Source organism: Nerophis ophidion, linkage group LG09, assembly GCF_033978795.1.
Source record: "Nerophis ophidion isolate RoL-2023_Sa linkage group LG09, RoL_Noph_v1.0, whole genome shotgun sequence".
In the NCBI taxonomy this organism is placed as follows: Eukaryota; Metazoa; Chordata; class Actinopteri; order Syngnathiformes; family Syngnathidae; genus Nerophis; species Nerophis ophidion.
This window is the reverse complement of record NC_084619.1, coordinates 37,686,390-37,713,230: the sequence shown is the minus strand read 5'-3', so window position 1 is coordinate 37,713,230 and position 26,841 is coordinate 37,686,390. Positions and strand designations below refer to the sequence as shown.

Genomic DNA, 26,841 nt, shown 5'->3' with positions numbered 1-26,841 from the left:
ATGTTAAGCAATGTCAGCTAATATTTATCTGAGAGCCAGATGCTGTCATCAAAAGAGCCACATCTGGCTCTAGAGCCATAGGTTCCCTACCCCTGCCCTATACTAAAGTGTTACCAAAAACATACAACTTTGTCTTGAATTTGAAAAAAAAACATTTTATTTTTCACTAAAGTAGGGTTCGGTGAATGCGCATATGAAACTGGTGGGGTTCGGTACCTCCAACAAGGTTAAGAACCACTACTATAAAGTGTGTTTTATCAAAACTTTCGATTCGTTGAACAAAATAATTACTCAAATAATTGATAGTTGCAGCCCTAATTCAATTAAGTCTAATTTATTAAATGTAATTATTGTACAATTTTTTTCTGTTAGTTTTTGACTCCCGTATTTTTTATTTTCATTACTTGGTAAGTTATCTCCTAACTGTATTACACATTCTTTATCATTTATTTATCTATAACAAAATGGCGACATATAAACATGTTAATATATACAAAATGGGAATATATCAGTGATTGCTGAGGCACAAAAAAAGGTAAAATTGAATAAAATCTGTTTCTTCCTACTACCTTCTGTACATGTGGAATTATGTAAGTGTGTTTGTTAAGCATGTTTGAAATGAACTAAAATGATTGGGCTCTGCAATTGAGTGGCAGCCAGCACATGGTGTAAAATAAGATGAGAGTTAGAACATTTTTATTTTAATGAATTACACCTTCGTGGATGAGTTTTTGACTGGATCAAAGCAGTAACTAGAAAGTCTCCACAAGCTACTTTTGCATTCGGACACAAAACGGTCCTCTTTGAAGGAACCTCTCAGTTGTTGCTCACACCTTGTGAACCATAATCATTAGACCTGGAAGTGTAAAAGTTTACCATATTCACAGCCTCATATGTACCTTGGTTATAAGGTCATGTTTTGGTATGGGAAGGTAACATACTGCTAAGCTAATAAAAATGTTACCCCAAAAAATACCATGCTACACAGTATAATCGTTTACAATGTTATTTATTTTTTATTTTTGTTAAAATAGTGCAGCAATGCAGACAAAGTGCAACAGTACAGGTTGAACTTTTTTAAATCTAAAGTGAAGCATTATTATTATTAGTATATCTCATCCTGGCTTTACCAACCTGGTAACCACTCTGCTTTCGTTTAATCCACTTGCTTCGTACACTTACGACATTTTATGAAACAGGAAACTCTAATCTAATGGGGTTTCAAGATCTGGCTTCTCCTTTTTACTATTGCTAGACATGTTTACCGCAGACCAGGGCTATGCTGTTCTGTATTTGTTAACGACATAGACACATCTCTTAGTATTGTACATATCCTGTCCCTTACGCATTGTGTTCCCTAGAGGTCCTCAAAATAAAAAAATGTGATTACGAATCCCTGAACCATTACATTTGTTGTCACAGCCACATAGCTAATCCTGTCCCCATGTTCATAAAAAACAATGTTTGAGATTAGAGAAGGTGGATAGAGTATTTGTTGTAAGGAGATATTTAGCTTCACTATTGTTTTTGGCCTTTGTGTTGAGTGTTACACATATTTTAAAATGATAATGATATCTGGTACTTTTTTCCTCAGTAGGGCTGTAAAGAAAGTGATCAGCTTGCATGTGTGTGTGTGCGTGTATGTACGGGCATGTGTGAGAGAAATCTGAGAACATGCTGTGTAGTGATGATCCTCCTAGAGTGGTCTGTGTTGGATTACACACCAGGAGAGTCTGAAAGTGGACACCTGCTGGCAAAGAAGCACACTAACTTTGAAGGCTTAAGTCAATGATACTTGTGTGTTAATAAGACAAAGACAGCCTTCAGTAGTCTTTCATGTTTCTTTTTTCTATACAGTTGCTTCTGTCCCCAGGACGTGGTAGAAGAAGCTGTCTTACTGCTTCTAATTACCGAGTCCATGGTGAGAAATAAACACACATACTGAAATGCTTTGGCACACTTTTTAACAGCTGTGGAGATGATCCATCCTACTTTTTCCTCCTTGTCATCACACTAAATATCTTTTTGTGCAGGCCAGTGGTGATGCAGTCATCAGCCGGCAGCCAGACCAGGCCGAGGCGCGCCAGGCCACCATGCAGGATTCGGTCTCTGTCTACGACTTGCTCACTATCGGCATGGCCAGGAGAGGGCAGTACACAATATTGTCTGAGGTCTGTAAACACACGTGCAGCACTATGCTGCAGGTCTGGGGAAGTATAGTAAAGCAAATGAGTGACAGGTGTGTTTGAAAATTAACTTCTTAAATCGTTTTAATCAGCCTGAGCTAAAGCAATTATGTTCCCCCCGAACCTTTCTACTCCTTAACCCGTTTTCACCCAGCCTCCCTGATATATCCTAGCTTCCTCTCATAATTACAATTTATGAACATTGTATTGTGACCCCTTCACAGTCGTAATTGTTGTATTTATGTATCTGTTGGTTTTAATAATTAAAGTGAATCATGCGGGGACTAAACTTCCAACCAAATGTTTAACAAACAAGCATAAAGAGGTTTTTGGATTACATTCCTACGTTGAGTTTAGTGTAAGTCGAAATTTGTACCTAAATCAACACCTAAATCACTCATACTGTACACAGAAGACATGACAAACATAAAATTGAAGTAAAAAAATTATACAAGAGAATAATCCTCTTTGTCGCTCTACCTCGTCTTATTACCATAACGGGCACCTTAGATAATAAAACTATCAAAAAAATTCAAAGCATACAAAATATTAACAGAAAAAATAAAATCATAAAATCATTAGTGGAACACATATGTAGTCAGCAAATGTTGAGTATCCAGTTGCCTGATGATTGTGACTATTTTGTTTTAATTCTATTGTACTGTGTTTTTTGTGGTTGAACTGCTCAATAACCTCTTAACCAGGGGTTCATTAGGTGTTGGTTATAGTGAAGCATGTTTGAAGGGTTTACATGATTGAAAACTGCGCTGATGCACACCTCTTACACGTCATCTCATAACCACAGTGAAGAATTATAATTTTTAAGTTAGACTATCGTGGCAGCATACTTACACTTTGGTCAGTTGCTCACATATGTCAGATGTTTGGACTTGTTTGGAATCCATACAGTAAAACATTTTTGAACGGTCAAATGAGTTTCAATAGTTTCCTATTATTTAATGAAAATTTCAGAAAATACATTTTCTGCGATAGAGCTGACTGACAGCATCAAGCTGAGCTGCACTCACTTGCACTCCTCCTCCTCATCCGCACACATCAATCACATCATTATGCACTGAAATAGTGCAGAGTGGGTTGTGAGTGGTGACAGACAGTCATTTCTAGGAAGAAAAATTTTACAAAGCAAAGTACCCCCAGGTTTAGCAACCCTGTAAATGAGACATAAATGACTGCATGTGTTTCAGTTTATAATACTAATAACTTTTTTGTAAGGAAACGTGAACTAATTTGATCTTATTTGACTTGTTTATGTGCGCAGAACATTTAAATACGTTGTCAGGAATATTGTCACTTGTCTGCATTAATATTTGCAGTGTCTTGAGCGAGCGATGAAGTTTTCATTCAATGAGTTCCACCTCTGGCACCAGTTGGGCTTGTCACTCATGGCGTCTGGGAAGGTGAGGTCATCACAAACCCTTCTTACTACACTCACCATGTTGCTGCAGACATCCGTCACTCCAAACATGCAACAAATGGTTAGAAAAAGGGTTTTTGGCATTGATAAATGACAAAAAATAGACCTCCAAGCTACATGTGTACAATGTCTCTTGTTAAAGTACAACATGACCAGCCATACTCCGCTAATTTGCATGAACTGTCTTGGAATATAGATACTGTTTACACAATGGGGGTTGAATATCATTGTCTCTTTGACATAAAACAATTAAATAAAGAGGTTTATTCTTGTGAGGGACAAGGCATAGATCATTTATGCTACTTCTAAGTTTCCATCTGATCCTTATTGTGTGTGTTTGTGCGTGCGTGTGCATGCGTGGGTGTCACACAGAAACGTGGATCTAGGTCCTACTAAAAAGTGACTCTATATCAATAAGGGCTCTGGAAATAGGCTGATCCGAAGAAGGAGAAGGGGCAGCTTCAGTGTCGTCAGTTCCGCTTCTATTTAGGGCCAGACGGGTGTGCGGAAATGTGAAATGTGTTCACGCGAGCACAAGTGCTTTTGCACGTGGTCCATTTATTGAGTAATTATTTCATATTTCTCGGTTAGTTAGTTATTCATGTCTTCTGCAGCGACAGCTATATGTTTACTGACTGTTGCATTAACATGAATCACAATGTGTAATGTGTGTACGTTTCAGGCAGTTGGTGCTGTGTCTGTTTTTAAGGAATGTGCAAGGATGAGACCAGAGGACCCATCATTGCCTCTGTTGGCTGCAAAAGTTTGCATTGGTCAGCTGCACTGGGTAAATACAACAGTCAACATGCAATAACAAGAACATAAAATAATGTAAAGAACTGCCAGGCACATTTGAGATTTGTTTCACAGTTTTTGTCTATATTTAAAAACATATTTGAGTTTATAACTGATCATCCACGGCAATCCAAACTGATACGTGGTCTCTTTGTTAATCCCAACAAATAAGTAATATAAGAGAAAAATAAGTGTCAGTGAAAGTGAAATGTAATCCAAACATGGAATCAGTGGCTTGCCCTTTTACTAGCTCCACAAGCTCCAAAAAGTTACACCAACAGTGGCAATTTGGGAGGGGAGCAAGAGCATGAACAAGGGGTGAGATGGAAATATGCAGAGAAAAGGACCAGATTAGAAAAGAGGAGTTAACAGGGGCGAGTGCCGCGAGCGCATCTGTCATTGGCTGAAGATCATGCTTGGTCAGAGAGACAGTAAGGAGCTTATGGTCTTAATCACAATGGGACTCAATGGTCGTTGCACAGTGGCACATTATATAAATGGACCTCCATTATGCACCATGCACCAAAGAGTCTGGATGTTATGCAGACACCTCCAACAAATGTACAACATTTTGATCTATTGATGCTTGCTGGAGTTTCACTACAATTACAGCATTTACAATCTGATGTACCCTCGCCAACCCTCATGACATCACACATAATTCCTGAAAGGCAGTTTTCTGTTAGTGTCCATGTGAATACTGCCTTCCAGCCACCACTGAACTAGTCGTATGTCCGTAACCTTCACTCATTATGTTGTCTATGGGAAGTTAGTAATGTCTCCATGAGCAAACTGTTTCTTTTTCAGTTTTCAGAAGCAGAGTTCCTGTCCCAGAGTGTTGTGTCCATGGGAGACTTAGCTGGAGAATTTCTTCCCCGGGCCTACCTATGTTTGGGTCTCACCTACAGTCTGCAGGCTTCTGATGGTGATAATGCACACAATAACAACAGTTCGAATTACTGATTAGGTACATTTTGAAGTAGGTGTTGGACCCCCAAAAGGTTGATGAGCAAGGTTTTTCAGCCTCTACAAACAATCACAATTTGTGTTACATGTTGTTTTCTCCGCATTCACCGGCTTTTTCCCACTTTACAATAATATGTATGATATGCTAATTGGAGACCAGTCCAGGTTGTACTCGCCTCTCGCCCAAAGTCTGCTCGGATAAACTCTACTCTTAGAGGATATGGGTCTTAACTCCTCACTCATGGTGCTGCAACTGTATACGCTTAAAATCACTGTGTTTGGACCATGGCCAATTGGCACATTTACACTCTGGCCCTTGGAGGCAAAAAGTGTGTGTACCCTGATCTAAAACAGCACTTCAATATTGAACTTTGATATCACAGGATACAGGAAAGATGGAGTCTAAAAAAGTATTCATTAAGGGGAAATTCACTTTTTTGGAATTTTGTCTATCATTCACAATCCATATGTAAGACAAGAACAAATTTTTTTCTTTTTTTTATGTACCCAAACTCGTAAATAAGCATTAGCAAAAGTTAGCTAACAATGGAGCCGAGTGTAGTCGCTCTGTTCCGCCTATAAAGCGCTCTAAAAAACATCCAAAAACCTTGATCCACTTTTTATATACAAACCCAAAAGCAGTGAAGTTGTCACGTTGTGTAAATCGTAAATAAAAACAGAATACAATGATTTGCAAATCCTTTTCAACTTATTTTCAATTGAATAAACTGCAAACACAACATATTTAATGTTCGAACTGAGAAACACATTTTTTTTTGCAAATAATCTTTAACTTAGAATTCAATGGCAGCAACACTTTGCAAAAGAGTTGGCACAGGGACATTTTTACCCATGTGTTACATGGCCTTCCCTTTTAACAACACTCAGTAAACATTTGGTAACTGAGGAGACCAATTTTTTAAGCTTTTCAGGTGGAATTCTTTCCCATTCTTGCTTGATATACAGCTTAAGTTGTTCAACAGTCCGGGGTCTCCGTTGTGGTATTTTACGCTTCATAATGGCCACACATTTTCAATGGGAGACAGGTCTGGACTATAGGAAGGCCAGTCTAGTACCCACACTCTTACTACGAAGCCACACTGTTGTAACACGTGTAGAATGTGGCTTGGCATTGTCTTGCTGAAATAAGCAGGGGCGTCCATGAAAAACACGTTGCTTGGATGGCAACATATGTTGCTCCAAAACCTGTATGTACCTTTCAGCATTAATGGTGCCTTCACGGATGTGTAAGTTACCCATGCTTTGGGCACTAATACACCCCCATATTATCACAGATGCTCGCTTTTGAACTTTGCGCTTATAACAGTCCGTATATGGTTCTTGTCCTCTTTGTTCCGGAGGACGCGACGTCCACAGTTTCCTAAAACTATTTGAAATGTGGACTCTTCAGACCACAGAACACGTTTCCACTTTGTATCAGTCCGTCTTAGATGAGCTCGGGCGCAGCAAAGCCGGCGGCGTTTCTGATTGTTGTTGATAAATGGCTTTCACTTTGCATAGTAGAGTTTTAACTTACAGATGTAGCGACAAACTTTAGTTACTGACAGTGGTTTTCTGAAGTGTTCCTGAGCCCATGTGGTGATATCCTTTACACATTGATGTCAGTTTTTGATGCAGTACCGACCTGAGGGATCGAAGGTCACAGGCATTCAGTGTTGGTTTTTGGCCTTGCCGCTTATGTGCAGTGATTTCTTCAGATTATCTGAACCTTTTGATGATATTACAGGCCGTAGATGGGGAAATCCCCAAATTCCTTTCAATAACTCGTTGAGAAATGTTCTTAAACTGTTTGACAATTCAGTTTAAGTTTATTTCCAACAGGCATACGATAGAATGTAATGCATCACACAATTCCATTTGTTTCATTAACCATAGCAACCATTACCATACCAATTTTATCCAATTTCCTTGTTCTCTGTAACAGAACAGTGAACAAATAATCAATAAATATTATAGCATACTAAGCATCAAAATATTAAATAGATAAATAATCTTTGTCTCAATAATAAAAAAAAAGGCTTCACGATGTTCATCATAATTCTTGTTGTTTGTACTTTGTGAACATTTGTAGTTTGAACAGTCTCTTAAACTGAATCATATTGGTGCTTTGTTTGATTTATTTGGTTAATCCGTTCCATAATTTAATTCCACATATTGATATAGTAAATGTTTTAAGTGTAGTACAAGCACACAGATGTTTTACATGAGATTTTCCTCTGAGGTTATATTTCTCCTCTTTTGTTGAGAAGAATTGTTTTACATTCTTGGGTACCAGGTTATAATTTGCTTTGTACATAATTTTAGCTGTTTGCAAATGCAGAAAAATCGTTGAATTTCAATATTGTGATTTAATAGATAAAGGGTTTGTATGTTCTCTATATCTAACATTATGTATTACTCTAATTGATCTTTTTTGTAACACAGTTAGTGAATGAAGAGCACATTTGTAGTTGTTTCTCCATATTTCTACACAATAACTTAGATATAGTAACACTAGTGAGCAGTAGAGAATATGAAGTATTTTGCTCACGCATTTGTTCACAAAGTGGTGACCCTCGCCCCATGCTTGTTTGTGAATGACTGAGCATTTCGTGGAAGCTGCTTTTATACCCAATCATGGCACCCACCTGTTCCCAATTAGCCTGTTCAGTTGTGGGACGTTCCAAATAAGTGTTTGATGAGCATTCCTCCAATTTTTCAGTCTTATTTGCCACTTGTGACAGCTTTTTTGAAACATGTTGCAGGCATCAAACTCCAAATTAGCTAATGTTTGCAAAAAATAAAGTTTACCAGTTCGAACGTTAATTATCTTGTCTTTGCAGTGTATTCAATTGAATATAGGTTGAAAAGGATTCGCAAATCATTGTTTTCTGTATTTATAGCAGTAGTACCAGGCACATTGTTAATAACATGTAATATTTATGTATTTTGATGATTTTAAACATAAGGCGGCATATTAATTTCACAGACACATCACAACATTCACTTTTCTTTCAACAACAACAACAATCTTTGTGCAAAATACTAATAAAGTCTCAATCCTACTCACGGCATACTTTGTAGAGACAACAAAGACTACTTTGGGACACATTTTTATCCAGAACATTATCTTTTTAAGCCTGAATATGAGGAGGATGAGCTACTAGTTTTAGAAATTGTGTGCTAAACAGATGCAACTTTAGTGAGACACTACCATGCAGCAGTATTGCTAAGTGTTGAACAAGAAATACAAATATAATAAAACAAATCACTTACTGTAAAATGACTGCTCTCAGTGGGATGCCGACTGATGGGCTGTTCATATGTTACTATTTAGCGGTATATGAAGAATTAATCACAAACCTCATGAAGGGTTAAAAAAAAATATTAAAAAAAGTTTCCGTAAAACAGGCCTTTTTTTCGTGTCTATCTCACTATCTCTGGGTCTAAGTTAAATGTGAAGTTTACCAACCTCACAATTTGAGACAATAACCTTCTACTGTCCAGGTAAGAGGCATGATTTTATAATATAGAATGTTTTTTTTCCAACCTAGAGGCGCTGCCGGCTCAGTATGTCAATAGCAGCATAAGCTAGCTAGCGCTCTATGATCACGGCACTGCAAAAAATAGATTGTTTGGGTTAACGTTTATACTAACAATATTGCTAATACTTGGTTAATATTCAGGTAGCAAGGTGTAAATACAGTATTTTTGGCAGTTTTTGGATGTTCTTTAGAAGGCTTAATATGCAGAATAGTGTACCCTATTAGCTGCATTAACACCCTGTACTTGCCGTATATTATGAATTAGAATGCATTAAAAAAAACGTGTACTTGTCTTACATAAGGGTTGTGAACAATTGGCAAAATTTAAAAAAAAAGTGCAGTTCCCCTTTAAGGACAAGGACTAGGCTCAGCAAGGGTTATTAAAGAAAATAATTAGAAGGACAGAAGACTATACAGCACAAAATAACCAAGTTGTAAAATCTTCAAGGTTAATATCGCAATTTTGCATGCAATTCGAAATGAAATGTCAACTGAAGCTGCAAAATTGTATTTGCATTTGATGATTTTCAGCCACTTTAACTATTGCCTTAACAGCGTCTCAGGCTTGTCATAGTTTAAAAAAAAACAAACATTGGAAATCTTGTACAAACAAACAATAACAGTTCTGGATAAAAACAAAACCTAGGCATTATCATCCCTGTGCCATCCTAAAAAAAATACAGTGTTTTAAACTGGGACAGTCTTCACACATTTGCAAACCTTAAACTGACCTATAAAGTACAGCATGAATTGGCTCCAGATCCTTTGGCAGAGTTCGTCAGCAAAAAGAAACAGCCGTGAGCGTGTCACTCGAGGCTCTCTCAGAGGTGACCGTTATATTTCTCTGTGCAGAAGCACTTTCAGTAAGTCGATCTGGTCAGTAAGGAGTGCAAATGTGTGGAACTCCATACCTGAGGAGGTTAAACTTGTCACAACATAGAAGGCCTTCACAAAAAAATTGAAAATGTGGCTTATGAACGCCTACAGCTGCCAGCACTAAAAGATGAGCTTATTTTGATGCTATGATAAATTTTATGTTGTGGTGTATTATTTATTATATCGTATATGTATTGCGTCCTTTTTTTCTTTTTCTCTCGGTTTCTTTTCTTTTTCTTAGAAATTGTAATTTTACTGCCTTTTTCACATCATGGCCAGGGGACTACAGATGAAAAATAACTTTCTGGCTAATACTGGCTTTTTTAACCACGTGTTTTATGAAATTGCATTGTCCCCTTTGAAATAAACTAATTTTAATCTTAATCACTTTAGAATTTATGTAGTAAGAGGACTCCCATTCAAAGCAGAATCATTTGCGACTATTTAACAGACATGATGTTGAAACCACATATTGGATTATATTCCCTAAAAGTAAAGCGAATAATTTACTAATTATTTCCTTTTTACATAGCCTCTCTGAAGGAAGATCGGGATGAATACAACAAAAAAGCACTACGATATCTGAGAAAGTAAGTTCAGATGTTTCTGACTTATATTTATATTGATTTTAGTATGTATGTTTTTTCTTGTACATTATTAAAGGTCAAATATGTTAAACAATCTAACCTGAAGAATGGGCATTGGTTTGAACAGTTGAACCAATTCCTGGTACTGTTCCTAGGAATCAAATACCGGTAACCATTTTCGGTAGTTTACATGTTAATAAATGTTTACTATTTCAAGCCATCCATCCATTTTGTACCGTTTGTCCCTTATGGGGTCGTGGGGTATGCTGGAGCCTATCCCAGCCGCATCCAGGGCCTAGGCTAAGACCGATTTTTTAATTTTATTTTAATCTTCTATTTTTTTCCTCTGTGTCTCCTTAGCACGTATTAAAAAATAGTGGATGTTGGTTGCAGTTGCAATTCTAAGATGTTAGATGACAGTAGTGTGCAGGCTACGGCAGGGGTGCCCATCAGGTCGATCGCGAGTTACCGGTCGGTTGTGGAGGGTGGGTAAGTCGATCGCTAGCCTGGCATTAAAAAATGGACTTAAGAATTATCCATCATCAATCTTCACTATGATGTCATTTGATTGACATTCACGGCACCAAAGGATCTTGTGAGATGACCCTGGCCTCTGTGTGCTCGGTATTAAGAAAAAAACGACCGGCAGGAAGGCAAGAAACACTTTTTGTTTCAACAGACTCTTGCGCCTGAAGACCCAGGCTTGTACTTATAAAATAAGGCACCTTAACTTGGTCATTAGAAAAGTAGCTCACCTGCTGAAAAAATGTGGGCACCCCTTGGCTATGGTGTGTTGGCTAGCCTGGAAGTAGTCTTTGCCATGAAGCTCAATGTGCCAGTCTCATCTTTTGTTGAGCTCTACAACATGTTTATCCTGTAACTATCGTATAACAACATGTTTATACTGTAACTATTGTATTTATTGTAGCTGTACATCTTAGTTGTAGTTTTCATTACCAATTTTGGAGATGTTGAAATCACCAGGTAGAATTGCTAATGCTAATCAATGTAAATTAGCGTCGAGCTAGCGCATTTCCTAAACTGTTCAAGAGTCTTTTATCAGGTGTTTTTTTGGCTTGGACAATTGTAACATTACCTATCTGTAGTTAGTATAAGTCTGTTATGACTCCTGCTTGACCTCGTTTTCCCACTAATTGTTTGAGCCGGTTGTCGAGTCTGCAACCGGGGGTGATGTCACGTGCAACAAAGGTATTGAGATAGGATAGTAGCAACGGATTTCGGTCAGTGCATATAGAAATACCAAATTTGGTATCCATTCCTACTGAATAGCATAACTATTGAAAATGTCCATCTCGTCTGATGACTAACATTATTTGACAATGTTGCTAGAGTAGTGCACTGTTAATGTAATGCAATTTTTGACAAACTTTGTTTGTTTGCTTTATTATCTCTTTCTTCATAGGGCTCATTCATTTGACCCACAGGATGCTCACATTACCATGTGCCTGGCTCTTCAGTTGGCACTTGTGCGCCAGGTGAATACAAATAACTCAATTGTCCTGTTTATTGACATGCATTCTTGAAAGATATCGCTGTTCCAACCTCAAAAGCAGAGGTCGTCTACGGGGCGTCCTTGTAGCAGGGGATCGTTGTCTTTTGGTTGATTAGACTATTTATTTATTCTTTTAGTGTACATAAAAAAAGAATCCAACATACTGTACAGTAGCTCACGGCTGCCCTACTCACTGTATTTACTAAGGATATCCTAATTCGATATTGATATTGGATATCGGGGCCGATTTAAGCAAAAATAAATAGTGTCGGTTTAGATCAGCTTGCATCTAATCTTGCCGATATCAACTCCTATACAAGCCATCCTTTACATGTGCAAAGCGGTACAGCGAGTTAACATCTAAAATTCTCCAATAAGCAGACACGGTTGGACTTTTCTTGTGTTTTAATGAATGTAAACAGTCTGCCATAGGTTAGCAGCAACACAACAGCAAAACATAACATAGTACATAAGCTAGTGTTATGTAATAGGTGTCCTCCATTGAACAATATTCCAGTCTAAAACACCACATTTGTCAATATAAACGACTATTAAATAATTATGGTTGCATATTTTTTACACATAAAATCTTCTCAAAAGGCAGAAGAGTTAAAGGAAGTATACAGTAACAATCATGTCTGCATCATTCATTGTAATGCCTCATGAGTAAATTATTGTGGCCACAAAGTACAAAAAAAACAAAACTATTACCACTACTATGCCACTTTTAACCCTTCCCTAGTTCAATCAGCATATCTGAGTCCAGTTCGCAGATGCTGCAGCCTCAGTAAGGATGCCCGGACTTTCCTGTTCCTGGTTAGCGCATTCAGCCCCACCGGGGGAGGGGTAATCACTTGGGCATTCCCAGGCCAGCTGTGAGACAGCCCCTGAAATAGATGCTTAAACCACCTCAATTGGCTCCCCTCAATATGGAGGAGTAGCGGCTCTACTTTGTGCCCCTCCAGAATTGCAAAGTTGCTCATTGTATTTTGTAGAGTCTAAAGAGTCTGCAGAGAAAGTTCATTTCAGGGGCTTTTCTCCACAATCTTGCCCTTTTGGTCGCTGCTTTAAGCTTGTGACTACAGGGCAGGGTAAGGACGTTGACTGACTGGTAAATTGAGACACCGCCATGACAGCCAGATACTGTGATTGCAATATTGCAGGCGCAGTAAATAATTGTAGTTTGAAAGTCCTTGGCCTGAAAAACCTTGAACTTCCTGTTCAAAAGGATACCATCGTAACTAATACGGATCTTACCACTTTTTAGCACAGTGTGGAGGTAGACAGACTGCAGAGAAGATAGATTTGAACAATTGTTCCAAACTGGTGTACCAAACCGAACTGTACAATTACGTCTTTAATTACCTCCAATAATGGATATGTGTGCAGGTATCAGCAGCCATGGAGTCCTTGCAGGAGGCTTTATCTCTCCAAGGGGATGACTTACACTCCCTCCACTTGCTGACTCTTCTCCTCAGTGCTCAGAAACACCACCGCCATGCCCTGGACACCTTGGGACTGGCCCTCAGCCAACACCCTGACAACTTCAAGTAAAACGCACAACACAGTCCCACTCACACATGTAATAGAAAATAATAGGCAAACACTTTTTATACTCTGTACAGCGTCTTTAAGATAGAATGTGCACATGTTATTTCGAAACTGCTGCAGTAACACTTGTCAACTTGCAGGGATAGGGTGTCTCAGCTCCACTGCGTTGGAGGCCAGGCACACACACACACACACACACACTTGCAATGCCTTATTTAGAAGTGCCAGAGTGAAGGCCTGCATTGCGGTACCTATTTCCCCTCACACACCCCTTACCCTTTTAACACGGCAGCTTTGGGCCAAGCCCTGCCATTGCTGTTTTGACGAAAACATGCACCCCCAACATAGTCCTGAACTATCATACTATTTTCGTTAATCAAATTCAATTAATAATTAATATCTAGTTATATGAAATTCAATAATAACCAGGTATCTTGAATAATAAATACAGAATAATAATGTAATGTAGTTAAAGCCAGATTATATGTAAAGTTTGTAACAGTCCACATTAGTTCCTTCACATAAACTACATTATGAAAGCATGTTGCATCATCTCTCAGATGTATTTATGCACTGTTTCAAGGGGCTGTTGAGCATTTCTCAGTACAGCCAACAGGGGTCAGTGTTAGCCACCATGCCCCCAACAAGACTGGGTGGGCTACAGTCCCACATCAGGATGGAGTGGAAGAGCGTGATAATGCAGAAACACTACACAATCAATGAAGCAATGCAGGGAGGGACACAATTAAGAGTTGAAAACACAGCAGAAGAGACATTTGGTTCTGTGATGAAGCTGCATTGCTTTGCCTTGCATCAGATGTCACTGGCAGTACATCACCCCCACCTGATTGTAAAGAAGCACATAAGACAATGCATAACGACAAAGCACAGGGCAGGATGTATCCTGTTTGTGTTAGCTAACAGCCAGTATTGAAGGGGTCAAATTATTCAAAATTATGGGTTTGTTGGAATCATAGAATTATCATAAAATACAATAATTGTCATACGTCTAGTCTGGCAACGCTGTCCTTCATGTAAAACCTCTCTTCTTCCTGTCGATCTTCGGTCTTTAAGACACAACACACACACAAACCCACGTTTCCTCTGTAGAGACACTTGGCTGCTTTGACCCATTTAAGTGCTCTTTTCCAGAACGGCCAATCACATTCGCTCTTTGAGCCAGGAATCCCCATCACCTCGGTAACATTGAGGTCATATGGGTAGAACATGCAACATCAGTTGTCGTCTTCTGGGAAAGAACAGAGAAATTGAGTCAAACAATAAGAGATTGCAAATAAATGTGTATACCAGCAGTGTACTGAATGGAACAGTTCAAATTGTGTCAGTGGAAATCCCTCTCAAGTTTATGGCCCCTAAATATTTGTAATTTCTGGATTATTCTAGTTGAGCTTGAACACAGCATTAGAAGAGAAGTGGAGAAAAGCAACGTTTTGAGAATTTACAGCAACATATGATTCAATTTTTGTCCAACAACTTATTTTAGTAATAATAGTTAAAGCAACTATACGTGGTCAGCTAGAGCCTATCACAGGGTGGGTAACAAAAAGAGAGTTTTTTTTGGTGCTTTGCTTCCAGTCCTACAGTACACTTACAAAATGTATCAGTGTATTGAAAAAAATATCTTTAGAAGGAAATGTTTTGAACTAAGTGATAATTACACTGTCAGAGATAAAGACATATATTTAAGTATGACACCGTGCAATTTTTTAACAATAAAACTACAAACCCCGTTTCCATATGAGTTGGGAAATTGTGTTGGATGTAAATATAAACGGAATACAATGATTTGCAAATCATTTTCAACCCATATTCAGTTGAATATGCTACAAAGACAACATATTTGATGTTTAAACTGATAAAAAAAAAATTTTTGCAAATCATTAACTTTAGAATTTGATGTCAGCAACACGTGACAAAGAAGTTGGGAAAAGTGGCAAAAAATACTGATAAAGTTGAGGAATGCTCATCAAACACTTAATTGGAACATCCCACAAGTGTGCAGGTAAATTGGGAACAGGTGGGTGCCATGATTGGGTATAAAAACAGCTTGCCAAAAAATGCTCAGTTTTTCACAAGAAAGGATGGGGCGGGGTACACCCCTTTGTCCACAACTGCGTGAGCAAATAGTCAAACAGTTTAAGAACAACGTTTCTCAAAGTGCAATTGCAAAAAATTTTGGGATTTCAACATCTACTGTCCATAATATCATAAAAAGGTTTAGATAATCTGGAGAAATTACTCCAAGAAAGCGGCATGGCCGTAAACCAACATTGAATTACCGTGACCTTCGATCCCTCAGACGGCACTGTATCAAAAACCAACATCAATCTCTAAAGGATATCAGCACATGGGCTCAGGAACACTTCAGAAAACCACTGTCACTAAATACAGTTCGCCGCTACATCTGTAAGTAAAAGTTAAAGCTCTACTTTGCAAAGCGAAAGCCATTTATCAACAACATCCAGAAACGCCGCCGGCTTCTCTGGCCCCGAAATTTTAAGATGGACTGATGCAAAGTGGAAAAGTGTTCTGTGGTCTGACGAGTCCACATTTCAAATTGTTTTTGGAAATATTCGACATTGTAACGTCCAGACCAAAGGGGAAGCGAACCATCCAGACTGTTATCGACGCAAAGTTCAAAAGCTAGCATCTGTGATGGTATGGAGGTGCATTAGTGCCCAAGGCATGGGTAACTTACACATCTGTGAAGGCACCATTAATGCTGAAAGGTACATACAGTTTTTGGAACAACATATGCTGCCATCAAAGCGCCGTCTTTTTCATGGACGCCCCTGTTTATTTTAGCAAGACAATTCCAAGCCACATTCAGCACGTGTTACAACAGCGTGGCTTTGTAAAAAAAGAGTGCTGGTACTTTCCTGGTCCGCCTACAGTCCAGACCTGTCTCCCATCGAAAATGTGTGGCGCATTATGAAGCGTAAAAAACTAATCTTTTTAAATTCCAATCACGCAGTACTTGAATATGCTTTTCACAGTGTGATGAGCTTCTGTATCAGATGGAAGGGGAGGTGTGTATGTGTGAGTGTGCGCATGTGTGTCATGCTTCTGGTCCCACAGTAGGTTCTCAAGAAAATGATTAATCCTTGCCTTTGATTCGGCATTCATCAAACAGGGGGTTGCCACTTGAGCTATGGCGTGTGTGTGTGCGTGTGTGTGTGCGTGTGTGTGTGTGTGTGTGTGTGTATACCTATATATGTATTGGCACGCACATACTTGTCTCATGCTCTTTTCCCTAAAAAGCATATCCGCACAGGCTCGGTAAAGTAATTTATTGCATGATTTGTACATGTGTGTGCACATGCACGTGCTTGCAGAAAACTCAAACCTTGATCTGTGGGAGTGCAGAATAAGTAATGCAGGAAGTAATAAAGGAAAGTTGTCTTTAAATGGAGTTGATGCCTCATCCCTCCCAGCTGGCCACCACTAACAATTTACACAGCAATGCTGCTCGCTGTCATCCACTCACCAACACTGCGCTCTGTACACTAGGCTGAGAAGGCTTATTCCCAGAAGGCTGAAAATGACAATTGTAATTAGATGTGCATTTTTTAATCTTGAAGTCTACCTTTTATATTGTAGCTCTCAGTCAAACACTGCCTTTGAAACAGCTGAATAACAAGATGGGGTGCCTAATCCTTCAATGACTTTTTTATTTACAGTTTTCATTTGCAATTGAAAATGATTGAGGCCCAAAGTTTGTAAATACAAACTGCATTAGCTTTACATTCATTAATGTGGATTTGTGATGTTTTCATTTGAATGTTGTTTTAATCTAAAACAATATGATACAAATTACTGTGTTTCTAATCAATAGTACTGTCCTGTGGATAAACAAACTGAGATCAGTCAGTCAATGTCAGTCAATGTTTATTTATATAGCCCTAAATCACAAATGTCTCAAAGGACTGTACAAACCATTACGACTACGACATCCTCGGAAGAACCCACAAAAGGGCAAGGAAAACTCACACCCAGTGGGCAGGGAGAATTCACATCCAGTGGGACGCCAGTGACAATACTGACTATGAGAAACCTTGGAGAGGACCTCAGAAGTGGGCAAACCCCGCCCCCCACTAGGGGACCGAAAGCAATGGATGTCGAGCGGGTCTAACATGATACTGTGAAAGTTCAATCCATAGTGGCTCCAACACAGCCGCGAGTGTTCAGTTCAAAGCGGATCCAAGACAGCAGCGAGAGTCCCGTCCAATCAATCAATCAATGTCAATCAATGTTTATTTTTATAGAAAGAAAAGAAGCGGCAGATTAACTGGTCTAAAAAGGAGGTCTATTTAAAGGCTAGAGTATACAGATGAGTTTTAAGGTGAGACTTAAATGCTTCTACTGAGGTAGCATCTCGAACTGTTACCGGGAAGGCATTCCAGAGTACTGGAGCCCGAACGGAAAACGCTCTATAGCCCGCAGACTTTTTTTGGGCTCTAGGAATCACTAATAAGCCGGAGTCTTTTGAACGCAGATTTCTTGTCGGGACATATGGTACAATACAATCGGCAAGATAGGCTGGAGCTAGACCGTGTAGTATTTCATACGTAATTAGTAAAACCTTAAAGTCACATCTTAAGTGCACAGGAAGCCAGTGCAGGTGAGCCAGTACAGGCGTAATATGATCAAACTTTCTTGTTCTTGTCAAAAGTCTAGCAGCCGCATTTTGTACCAACTGTAATCTTTTAATGCTAGACATGGGGAGACCCGAAAATAATACGTTACAGTAATCGAGACGAGAGGTAACAAACGCATGGATAATGATCTCGGCGTCTTTAGCGGACAAAATGGAGCGAATTTTAGCGATATTACGGAGATGAAAGAAGGCCGTTTTAGTAACGCTTTTAATGTGTGACTCAAAGGAGAGAGTTGGGTCGAAGATAATACCCAGATTTTTTACTGAGTCTCCTTGTTTTATTATTTGGTTGTCAAATGTTAAAGTTGTATTATTAAATAGAGGTCGGTGTCTAGCAGGACCGATAATCAGCATTTCCGTTTTTTTGGCGTTACGTTGCAAAAAGTTAGCGGACATCCATTGTTTAATTTCATTAAGACACGCTTCCAACTGACTACAGTCCGGCGTGTTGGTCAGCTTTAGGGGCATGTAGAGTTGGGTGTCATCAACATAGCAGTGATAGCTAATACCCTATTTGCGTATGACGTCACCCAGCGGCAGCATGTAGATGCTGAAGAGTACAGGGCCAAGGACCGAACCCTGGGGAATTCCACACGTTACCTTAACACAGGAAACCATTCCAAGCGGAGGCGGATCAGCAGCGTAGAGATGTCCCCAACCGATACACAGGCGAGCGGTCCATCCTGGGTCCCGACGAGCGGTCCATCCTGGGTCTCGACTCTGGACAGCCAGTACTTCATCCATGGTCATCGGACCGGACCCCTTCCACAAGGGAGGGGGGGACATAGGAGAAAACAGAAAAGAAGCGGCAGATCAACTGGTCTAAAAAGGAGGTCTATTTAAAGGCTAGAGTATACAGATTAGTTTTAAGGTGAGACTTAAATGCTTCTACTGAGGTAGCATCTCGAGATAATTGCATTGTGACGGCATTGATATATTCTGTTTCCCAAATATATGTCCAAAGATAGTAAAAATGGGTACTAAATTTGGCACCTTTTATGGGTACCGACCTTAATCCGTCGGTACTACCGGATAACGATTCAAGCAAACTCAAACTGCCATATTTAAAAACGTTTGTTAAACGATATGTCACGTCCGGTCACAGACTCACAAGCACATGGCAGGGAAACAAGCAGTCAAGCACTCAGAGCGAACTCAGCCAGACGGCCTTTATAGGTATTGTTAACTTTTTCAATGTTAACAAAGCACGAAGAAGGTTCACGAAAATACAGTAAGGCTATTTTTTTTTCTAAATGTGATAATTGCTAATTAAACGCAAATTGACATTGGATTTGCCATAGACATGCTACCGTTTAGCATTACCAATATGCATTGCGATTTCAACACCTCCAAATTTGGTCATGAAAAATGCCATACGGGGGTGGCATGCGTAGGGCGGCTGTGCCAGAAATCTCAGGGTTGCAGGTTCGCTCCCCGCCTCTTACCCTCCAAATTGCTTTCGTTGTGTCCTTGGGGAGGATATTCCTCCCTTTCCCCCAGTGCCGCTCACACTGGTGAATGAATGATGAATGATAGGTGGTGGTCGGAAGGGCCATAGGCGCAAACTGGCAGCCACACTTCTGTTAGTCTACCCCAGGGCAGTTGTGGCTACAAATGTAGCTTACCACCACAAGGTGTGAATGAATGATGGGCTCTCACTTCTCTGTGAAGCACTTTGAGTGTCTGGAAAAACGCTGTATAAATCTAATCCATTATTACTATTATCCATCCATCCATTTTCTACCGCTTATTCCCTTTTGGGTTGCGGGGAGCGCTGGTGCCTATCTCAGCTACAATCGAGCGGAAGGCGGGGTACACCCTGGACAAGTTGCCTCCTCATCGCAGGGCCAACACAGATAGACAGACAACATTCACACCCACACTCACACACTAGGGCCAATTTAGTGTTGCCAATCAACCTATCCCCAGGTGCATGTCTTTGGAAGTGGGAGGAAGCCGGAGTACCCGGAGGGAACCCACGCATTCTATTATTATTATAATTAGGATGCACTCTACAGTCAAACAGACGGTGTGTAAAAGGTGCAATACTTACATACAACTTACCTTCCCGCAGCGGAAAAGTCTGTGCTCGGCCACTTGTTGTGACGTAATGTTATTGTCTCTGAACTCAGGAAGCCCGATGCGAAAGAAGGAAAAAAGACAAGGAAGACAAGAAAAAACAAGACACCGGTAAGACTTTGCTATTTTGGGACAGTAATGGATACTTGCCATTATAACTACTGCATGAAAAGCAACCAACCTTAATGCTAATGTAATATCCATCATACATGACAAAGGAGATGTGCTTAATGTTTTTAATTTGCTTTGTTAGAACCATAGTCAGTGTACCAACATAAAAATAAGCCAGGATTTATCATAAAGAAAGTAAAAATATATGAATAGATAAAAACTATCTCAGCACACCCGTTCTTTCTCCAGGGTGCTTTGCTAAAATTGCTATGCCCTCCCACTTCTCAAATTGAATTCTCTGACACCAGTGATGAGGAAATAGTAAATTGTAAGTTTCTTACCTGGCTGTCAATAGTGTCCTTTTTTAGTAAACTACCCTAAATGTTAAATGGCCTGACATGTTTAATCTTTAGTTTTACATATTCCACACTCACTGTCCACAGGAGTCACTTCTGGACATTTCATATTTTTGAAATGAAGGGCCTTTGCTAATTTCTATGAAACAAGTGCTCTACTGTTGCACTCTGCATGCAAAATGTGCTTTATAAATTAACTCTTATTTTTGTGCCTTCAACTTTAGTTTATGAGGAGGACAAAGATGAGAAAAACATGGCCGAAGCAACTTGAGTCCACACCACTTACAAGTGCTGATGCAACAGGAGATTGGAAGAATGTTCAAATAGAAACATTATGGTTTCATTCAATTATTTGGATTTTTTTAAATCTATTTAAGAACCAAAGTTTTTTTCTGTGTGTTCTTTGTAAATGTTTTATTTTGTGAATGCCATTTTCATATTTTGTTACATTTTGTATTAAGTTAATTTTCTTTTATTGTTAGATTTTTCTTTGATATAACTTATTCTGTTTTGATAATATGCATATGTTATATTTTTTGATAAACACACTTGTTTTGAATAAAAGGGTTAAGACTTAGAAAAATAGTGTGATGTGTGATTTTTTTGGTTTGGTCCACGCCAATGTTCTCTCTAAAATCTATGCTGTGCACAAAATCCAAATAAAAATTTCAACCGAATCTCTAAACAAAGTAATAATCACTATCGTTTTCAGCAAGTGGTCACAACAGATAAAACGAGACATTTTAAGGAGGAGAAAGAGGTGGTCTGCATCAATAATCAATTTATTGAACGAAACTGATTACTCTTAGCCGTAACCACACTAAAAACAACATCAGCACACAACTACAAGCTAGCAAAAATGGTCACTTTCTGTTGTAACCACACCAAAACAAACAAACTATATGTCGTTTTGACAGCAACCACTCTTTTTTTTATTCGGGCCAAAAGACGCAAACACTGCTCACCTAGTGACGCGTTCATGGCCACAAAAACAGTCAAACAACTCCTACACCACACATAAACTCTGTTAGGTCGTTCTAATGTGATACAGATCACATGCACCCAATTAGCGTCATTAACAATAATACATCATGTACATATTAACACTGACTTATTAAGTGGTTAATCGTGAAAAAAGGAAACAAAGTGGGTGTATTGCACTAGGCACTGTCAAGTACACTAAGAAAACAAGAACATTGAAGGTGGCAATTAATGGGGTGGAGGAGCCCACACCGATACTCTTTGAGGTGCCCCAGAATTCCTAGCAACAGCTGGACTTTGCAGCCTACATGCTAACCACTAGGCCACTGTGCGGCCTAACAGAAAGTCATGGAGCTATGAAATGAACCGCTTTTCGTCTGTAAAGGTATACAATGTTAAACAATCAGTCTCAATTAACATGAATAGGACTTTTTTTTTACATGTGTCAGACACCCGAGGTAATTGGTGAGTTGTGAAAGTAACCTTCTTGTGTGTGAGTTGGACTATTACTGCTTTACCTTTGGATGTATAACTTCTTGAAAACCACTGTCCTCTGCTTTGGATGTTTGTTACACATTTTACCAAAAAATAGACATGATCTGCAAACACCTATGTCCTTTGCAAAAAATAGTGGTTATCAGGAAAATGTTCATATTTTTTTCAGACATTTTAATCTCTAACTACTTGTTGAGGCTGTTGTAAGGATTTTTACTGGTTGTGAGCAGGTGGAAGAAAAAGAGACATACTTTTTCAAACACAACAAAAAGAAAAAGGACTAAACAGCAACATTTAGACAGAAACACAAAATCAAAAATTAGAAAAACAAACGTGACTTAGTGTGGGGCTGGCCTGGAGTAATGATACCCTTCAGGAAGATGTGAGAAAAGCGAAAACAATACAAAAAGCAAACAATGCATAAAGTAGCTCTCATAGACGGTGGACATAATGAAGAAAGCCTATCAGGAACAGGAAGCAGACAGGATGCTTTAGGAAGCAGGACTATCAACTGAACCCGCTCAATGCCAAAAGCCACCCTATCTCCAAAGGGGAATGTATGTGTATGGTAAAGTATATGGAGATTGCCTTGGAACCTTATGTTGTGATGGATTCTATTGTGTAATACTTATCTATTCAGTGTTTAACATTTTTTTTGTACAACTTGGTTTGTCTGCATTTATTTACTTCAATATCACAAAATAACACAAGTGATAACATCAAATGTAAGTGTGGTAAGAAAGTAATTATGACAACATGTTCCAAAGACAGATTGTCAATGCATGTGTTTGTGCGCGTGCATGGTAGTCCCTCAAGGGCATATTTAAAACCATATTTTGAATGCCGAATTTAATGTGTGAGTTCAATATGACAATCATCACCCTCTATTTAGTCCACCGAGAGTCAGTTCACATGATACACACCAACTCATCACGTCACTTTTCAACACAAGGATGGGTTTACACCATCAAAAGGCCTCTAAATGTTTTGCTACAGTGCTAATAGGGAGCCCAGAGACACACGCAGCAGGTGTACTTTTCACACAGTGCTCCTCTGCAGCATTTGTCATCCACGTCTGAAAACCTAAGCCCCATCCTCCCACGCACTCATGCTTTCAAGCCGTCCATTTCCCCCTCTCACCTCAACACACACACACACACACACACACACACACACACACACTCACACACACACGCCTGCCCCCAGTCGTCTACTGACCATGAGCTGGTAATAAGGTAATTTTGCAGAGAGTTTTCTCCTCTTTTCACTCTGCTATTGATTTGCCCTCCCGCAAACCACCCCTGTGTTCTCCACTATCCTCCACCCCCCTTTGACAGGGCAAAGAATAATTGGAGGCACATTCAACAGCAAGGAAGTAGTGGACAGCATGGAGACCAGAGTCTTGTCTCGCTCCTCAGACTTCTTACTGATGCCCATGACAAACTGCTTCCTCTGAGAAACCCCTCTGGCAATTAACACACTCACACACACACACACACACACACACACACAGACACACACACATACACATACATTAGTGACTCCCACATCACTTAACCAGTCTTTTTTCCTACTAAAAGGGCTTTGCAGAAACACTATGGCCTCAGCTCGTCAGCCTTTCAACATAGTATATGCACTTGCACACATGCGCACACACACACACACACACACACACACACACTGATCCATATGTGCCTCAGTCACTGATGCTTCTCTGCACTTTACCCAGCTACTGTACAAGAAGTTAAATGGCATATTCATATTTGTGTGCTGTAATTCCACAGTACAGTGCTACCGTAAGAGTGGGAAATAAAGATTAAAACGTGATAATGTAATTATACTTCGGTTTTTGTTACATACCGTATTTTTCGGAGTATAAGTCGCTCCGGAATATAAATCGCACCTGCCGAAAATGCATAAAAAAGAAGGAAAAAAACCTAGATACAGTAAGTCGCATTTTTGGGGGAAATTGATTTGATAAAACCCAACACCAAGCATAGACATTTGAAAGGCAATTTAAAATAAATAAAGAATAGTGAACAACAGGCTGAATAAGTGTACGTTATATGACTCATAAATAACCAACTGAGAAGGTGCCTGGTATGTTAACGTAACATATTATGGTAAGAGTCATTCAAATAACTACAACATATAGAACATGCTATACGTTTACCAAACAATCCGTCACTCCTAATCTCTAAGTCCCATGAAATCTTATACGTCTAGTCTCTTACGTGAATGATCTAAATAATATTATTTGATATTTTACGGTAATGTGCTAATAATTTCACACATAAGTCGCTCCTCAGTATAAGTCGCACCCCTGGCCAAACTATGAAAAAAACTGCGACCTATAGCCTGAAAAATACGGTTTATAGGTCTGTCCGGCATCCTCCCCCACCACCGGAGCCAGCTCGCCACCAGGTGGTGATCAGTAAAAAGCTCTGTCCCTGTCTTCAACCGAGTGTCCAAAACATGAGGCCGCAAATCCGATGACACGAATACAAAGTCAGTCATGGACCTGCAGCCAATGGTGTCCAAGTGCCAAGTGCACATATGGACACCCTTGTTTGACCATGGTGTCTGTAATGGACAATCTGTGACGAGCACAAAAGTCCAATAACAAAGCACCACTTGGGTTCAGATCCAGGCGGCCATTCTTCCCAATCACGGCTCTCCAGGTTTCACTGTCGTTGCCAATATGAGTGTTGAAGTCCCCCAGCAGAACAAGGGAATCACCCGAGGGAGCACTCTCCAGTACTCCCTCAAGGGAATCCAAAAAGAGTGGGTACTCTGAGCTGCTGTTTGGTGTGTAAGCGCAAACAACAGTCATGACCCGTCCCCCCCGTCTGAAGGCGGAGGGAAGCTACCCTCTCTCTACTGGGTTAAAGCCCAACTTGCAGGCTTTGAGCTGGGGGGCAACAAGAATTGGAATTGGAAAAGAGTCCAGCCCCTCTCTATATCTAGCCGGAACTTCTCCACCTCGCGCACCAGCTCAGGTTCCTTCCCTCCCAGCGAGGTGACGTTCCACGTCCTAAGAGCTAGCTTTTGTAGCCGAGGATCGGACCGCCAAGTGCCCTGCCTTCGGCTGCTGCCCAGCTCACTCTGTCTGCACCCGACTTCTATGACCCCTCCCATGAGTGGTGAGCCCATTGGAGGGGGGACCCACGTTGCCTCTTCTGGCTGAGTCTGGCCGGGCCCCATGGGGGCAGCCCCGGCCACCAGGCGCTCGCCATCGTGTCCTCCCTCAAGGCCTGGCTCCAAAGGGGAACCCCGGTGACCCGCGTCCGGGCGAGGAAAATCTAGGTCCTTGAATTGTACACTTTTTACATTTCCTTTGCACAACATATTACAGATACAATTTATACTCTGTACACATGCATACACAGTAAATACATAGACCAACAACTATGTATTATCCCTTTAAACTCATACATGTAATTTTAACATTTGTACCAATAATATACTACATGCAAACACTTATATTTCCATTAATATTTATACACCACATTCAGTTTTTGTTGTTGCCCTGCGATGAGGTGGCGACTTGTCCAGGGTGTAGACCGCCTTCCGCCCGATTGTAGCTGAGATAGGCACCAGCGCCCCCCGCGATCCCAAAGGGAATAAGCGGTAGAAAATGGATGGGATGGGTTTTTGTTGTTACTAAGGATTAATTAGTGGTGTTTATTCCAGAGTGATATATTTTTCTAAGACATTGGAATTAAAGGTATTGTTTATATGTGTTAATTAAATTGAAACGATTTAGGCATCATCCAATCTGTTCTACTGATCAACTCCTTGACAGACATATCTGAGAGCACTTTGATTTACATAGTTTTTAATTTTATATAACGTACTAATAATTTTTTCCATCTTTGTCCTGAGTATGATTACGTGCAGATTCCAATTAAGTTTTTCATCAATATCCCAGTAGATATCTAAAACAATTGTTGAATATAACCTTTCAACTTCCATATCAGCACTTTTTATGTGACATGGTATGTTACTTTTCATATTTCCAATTTTTTTTTATTTTGTTTTATGTAAATTGATTGATAGTTTATTATCATCAAACCATTGCTTTATAATTAGGAGGTCACCTTCTACGGTCTCTAAGAGCTGGCAAAGGTCTTACCCATAACAGTACAGGCTTGTATCGTCAGCGAAGAGAATACAGTTTAATTTTGTTTTTTTTAAATATCTTACAGTTGTCATTAATAATAATATACAATATAAACCATTTTGGTCCCACTACAGTGCCTTGGGGAACTTCATGTATTATGATCTGTTTATTCGAATCTACATTGTTCATATGCACATACTGTTTTTTGTCACTACCAACTAATGTTTCAACCAATGATGAGCAAGACCTCTGACACCATACCTCTGCATTTTGTTTAAACATTATGTGTGATCGGTGGTGTCAAAATTTTTACTCAGGTCAATGAAAACGCTAACAGTGAGTCCTTATCAATTGCAGTGGTTACCTCCTCAACTAATTCCATCACTGCAATAGAAGTGGACCTGTTCGATCAAAAACTTATTTTTGTCTACTTAGCAAGCGATGCTCATAAATTAAACAGTCTAATTTTGATACAGATATATTTTTCTAGAATTTTTGAAAGTTGTGGGAGTAAAGAAATAGGCCTATAGTTCGTAAACTGATACTCATCTCCACTTGTGAAGA

At 39.6% G+C, this 26,841-nt stretch overlaps 1 protein-coding gene across 8 annotated transcripts in view; it reads left to right on the top strand.

Moving 5' to 3' along the window:
• The window catches only part of ttc7a (tetratricopeptide repeat domain 7A), a 143,438-nt gene that overhangs the window by 42,981 nt on the left and 73,616 nt on the right, over positions 1-26,841 (top strand). For 4 of the 8 annotated variants that reach the window (XM_061910939.1, XM_061910936.1, XM_061910932.1 and 1 more), the window contains 8 exons: positions 1,858-1,921; positions 2,034-2,171; positions 3,521-3,604; positions 4,304-4,408; positions 5,224-5,341; positions 10,336-10,393; positions 11,814-11,886; positions 13,293-13,453. In XM_061910939.1, coding sequence (XP_061766923.1) covers positions 1,858-1,921; positions 2,034-2,171; positions 3,521-3,604; positions 4,304-4,408; positions 5,224-5,341; positions 10,336-10,393; positions 11,814-11,886; positions 13,293-13,453 — 801 coding nt within the window. Of the gene's footprint in view, positions 1-1,857; positions 1,922-2,033; positions 2,172-3,520; positions 3,605-4,303; positions 4,409-5,223; positions 5,342-10,335; positions 10,394-11,813; positions 11,887-13,292; positions 13,454-20,264; positions 20,323-20,902; positions 21,249-26,841 lie in introns of those variants that run through there. The other 4 variants (XM_061910938.1, XM_061910933.1, XM_061910935.1 and 1 more) reach the window with 4 other exon arrangements.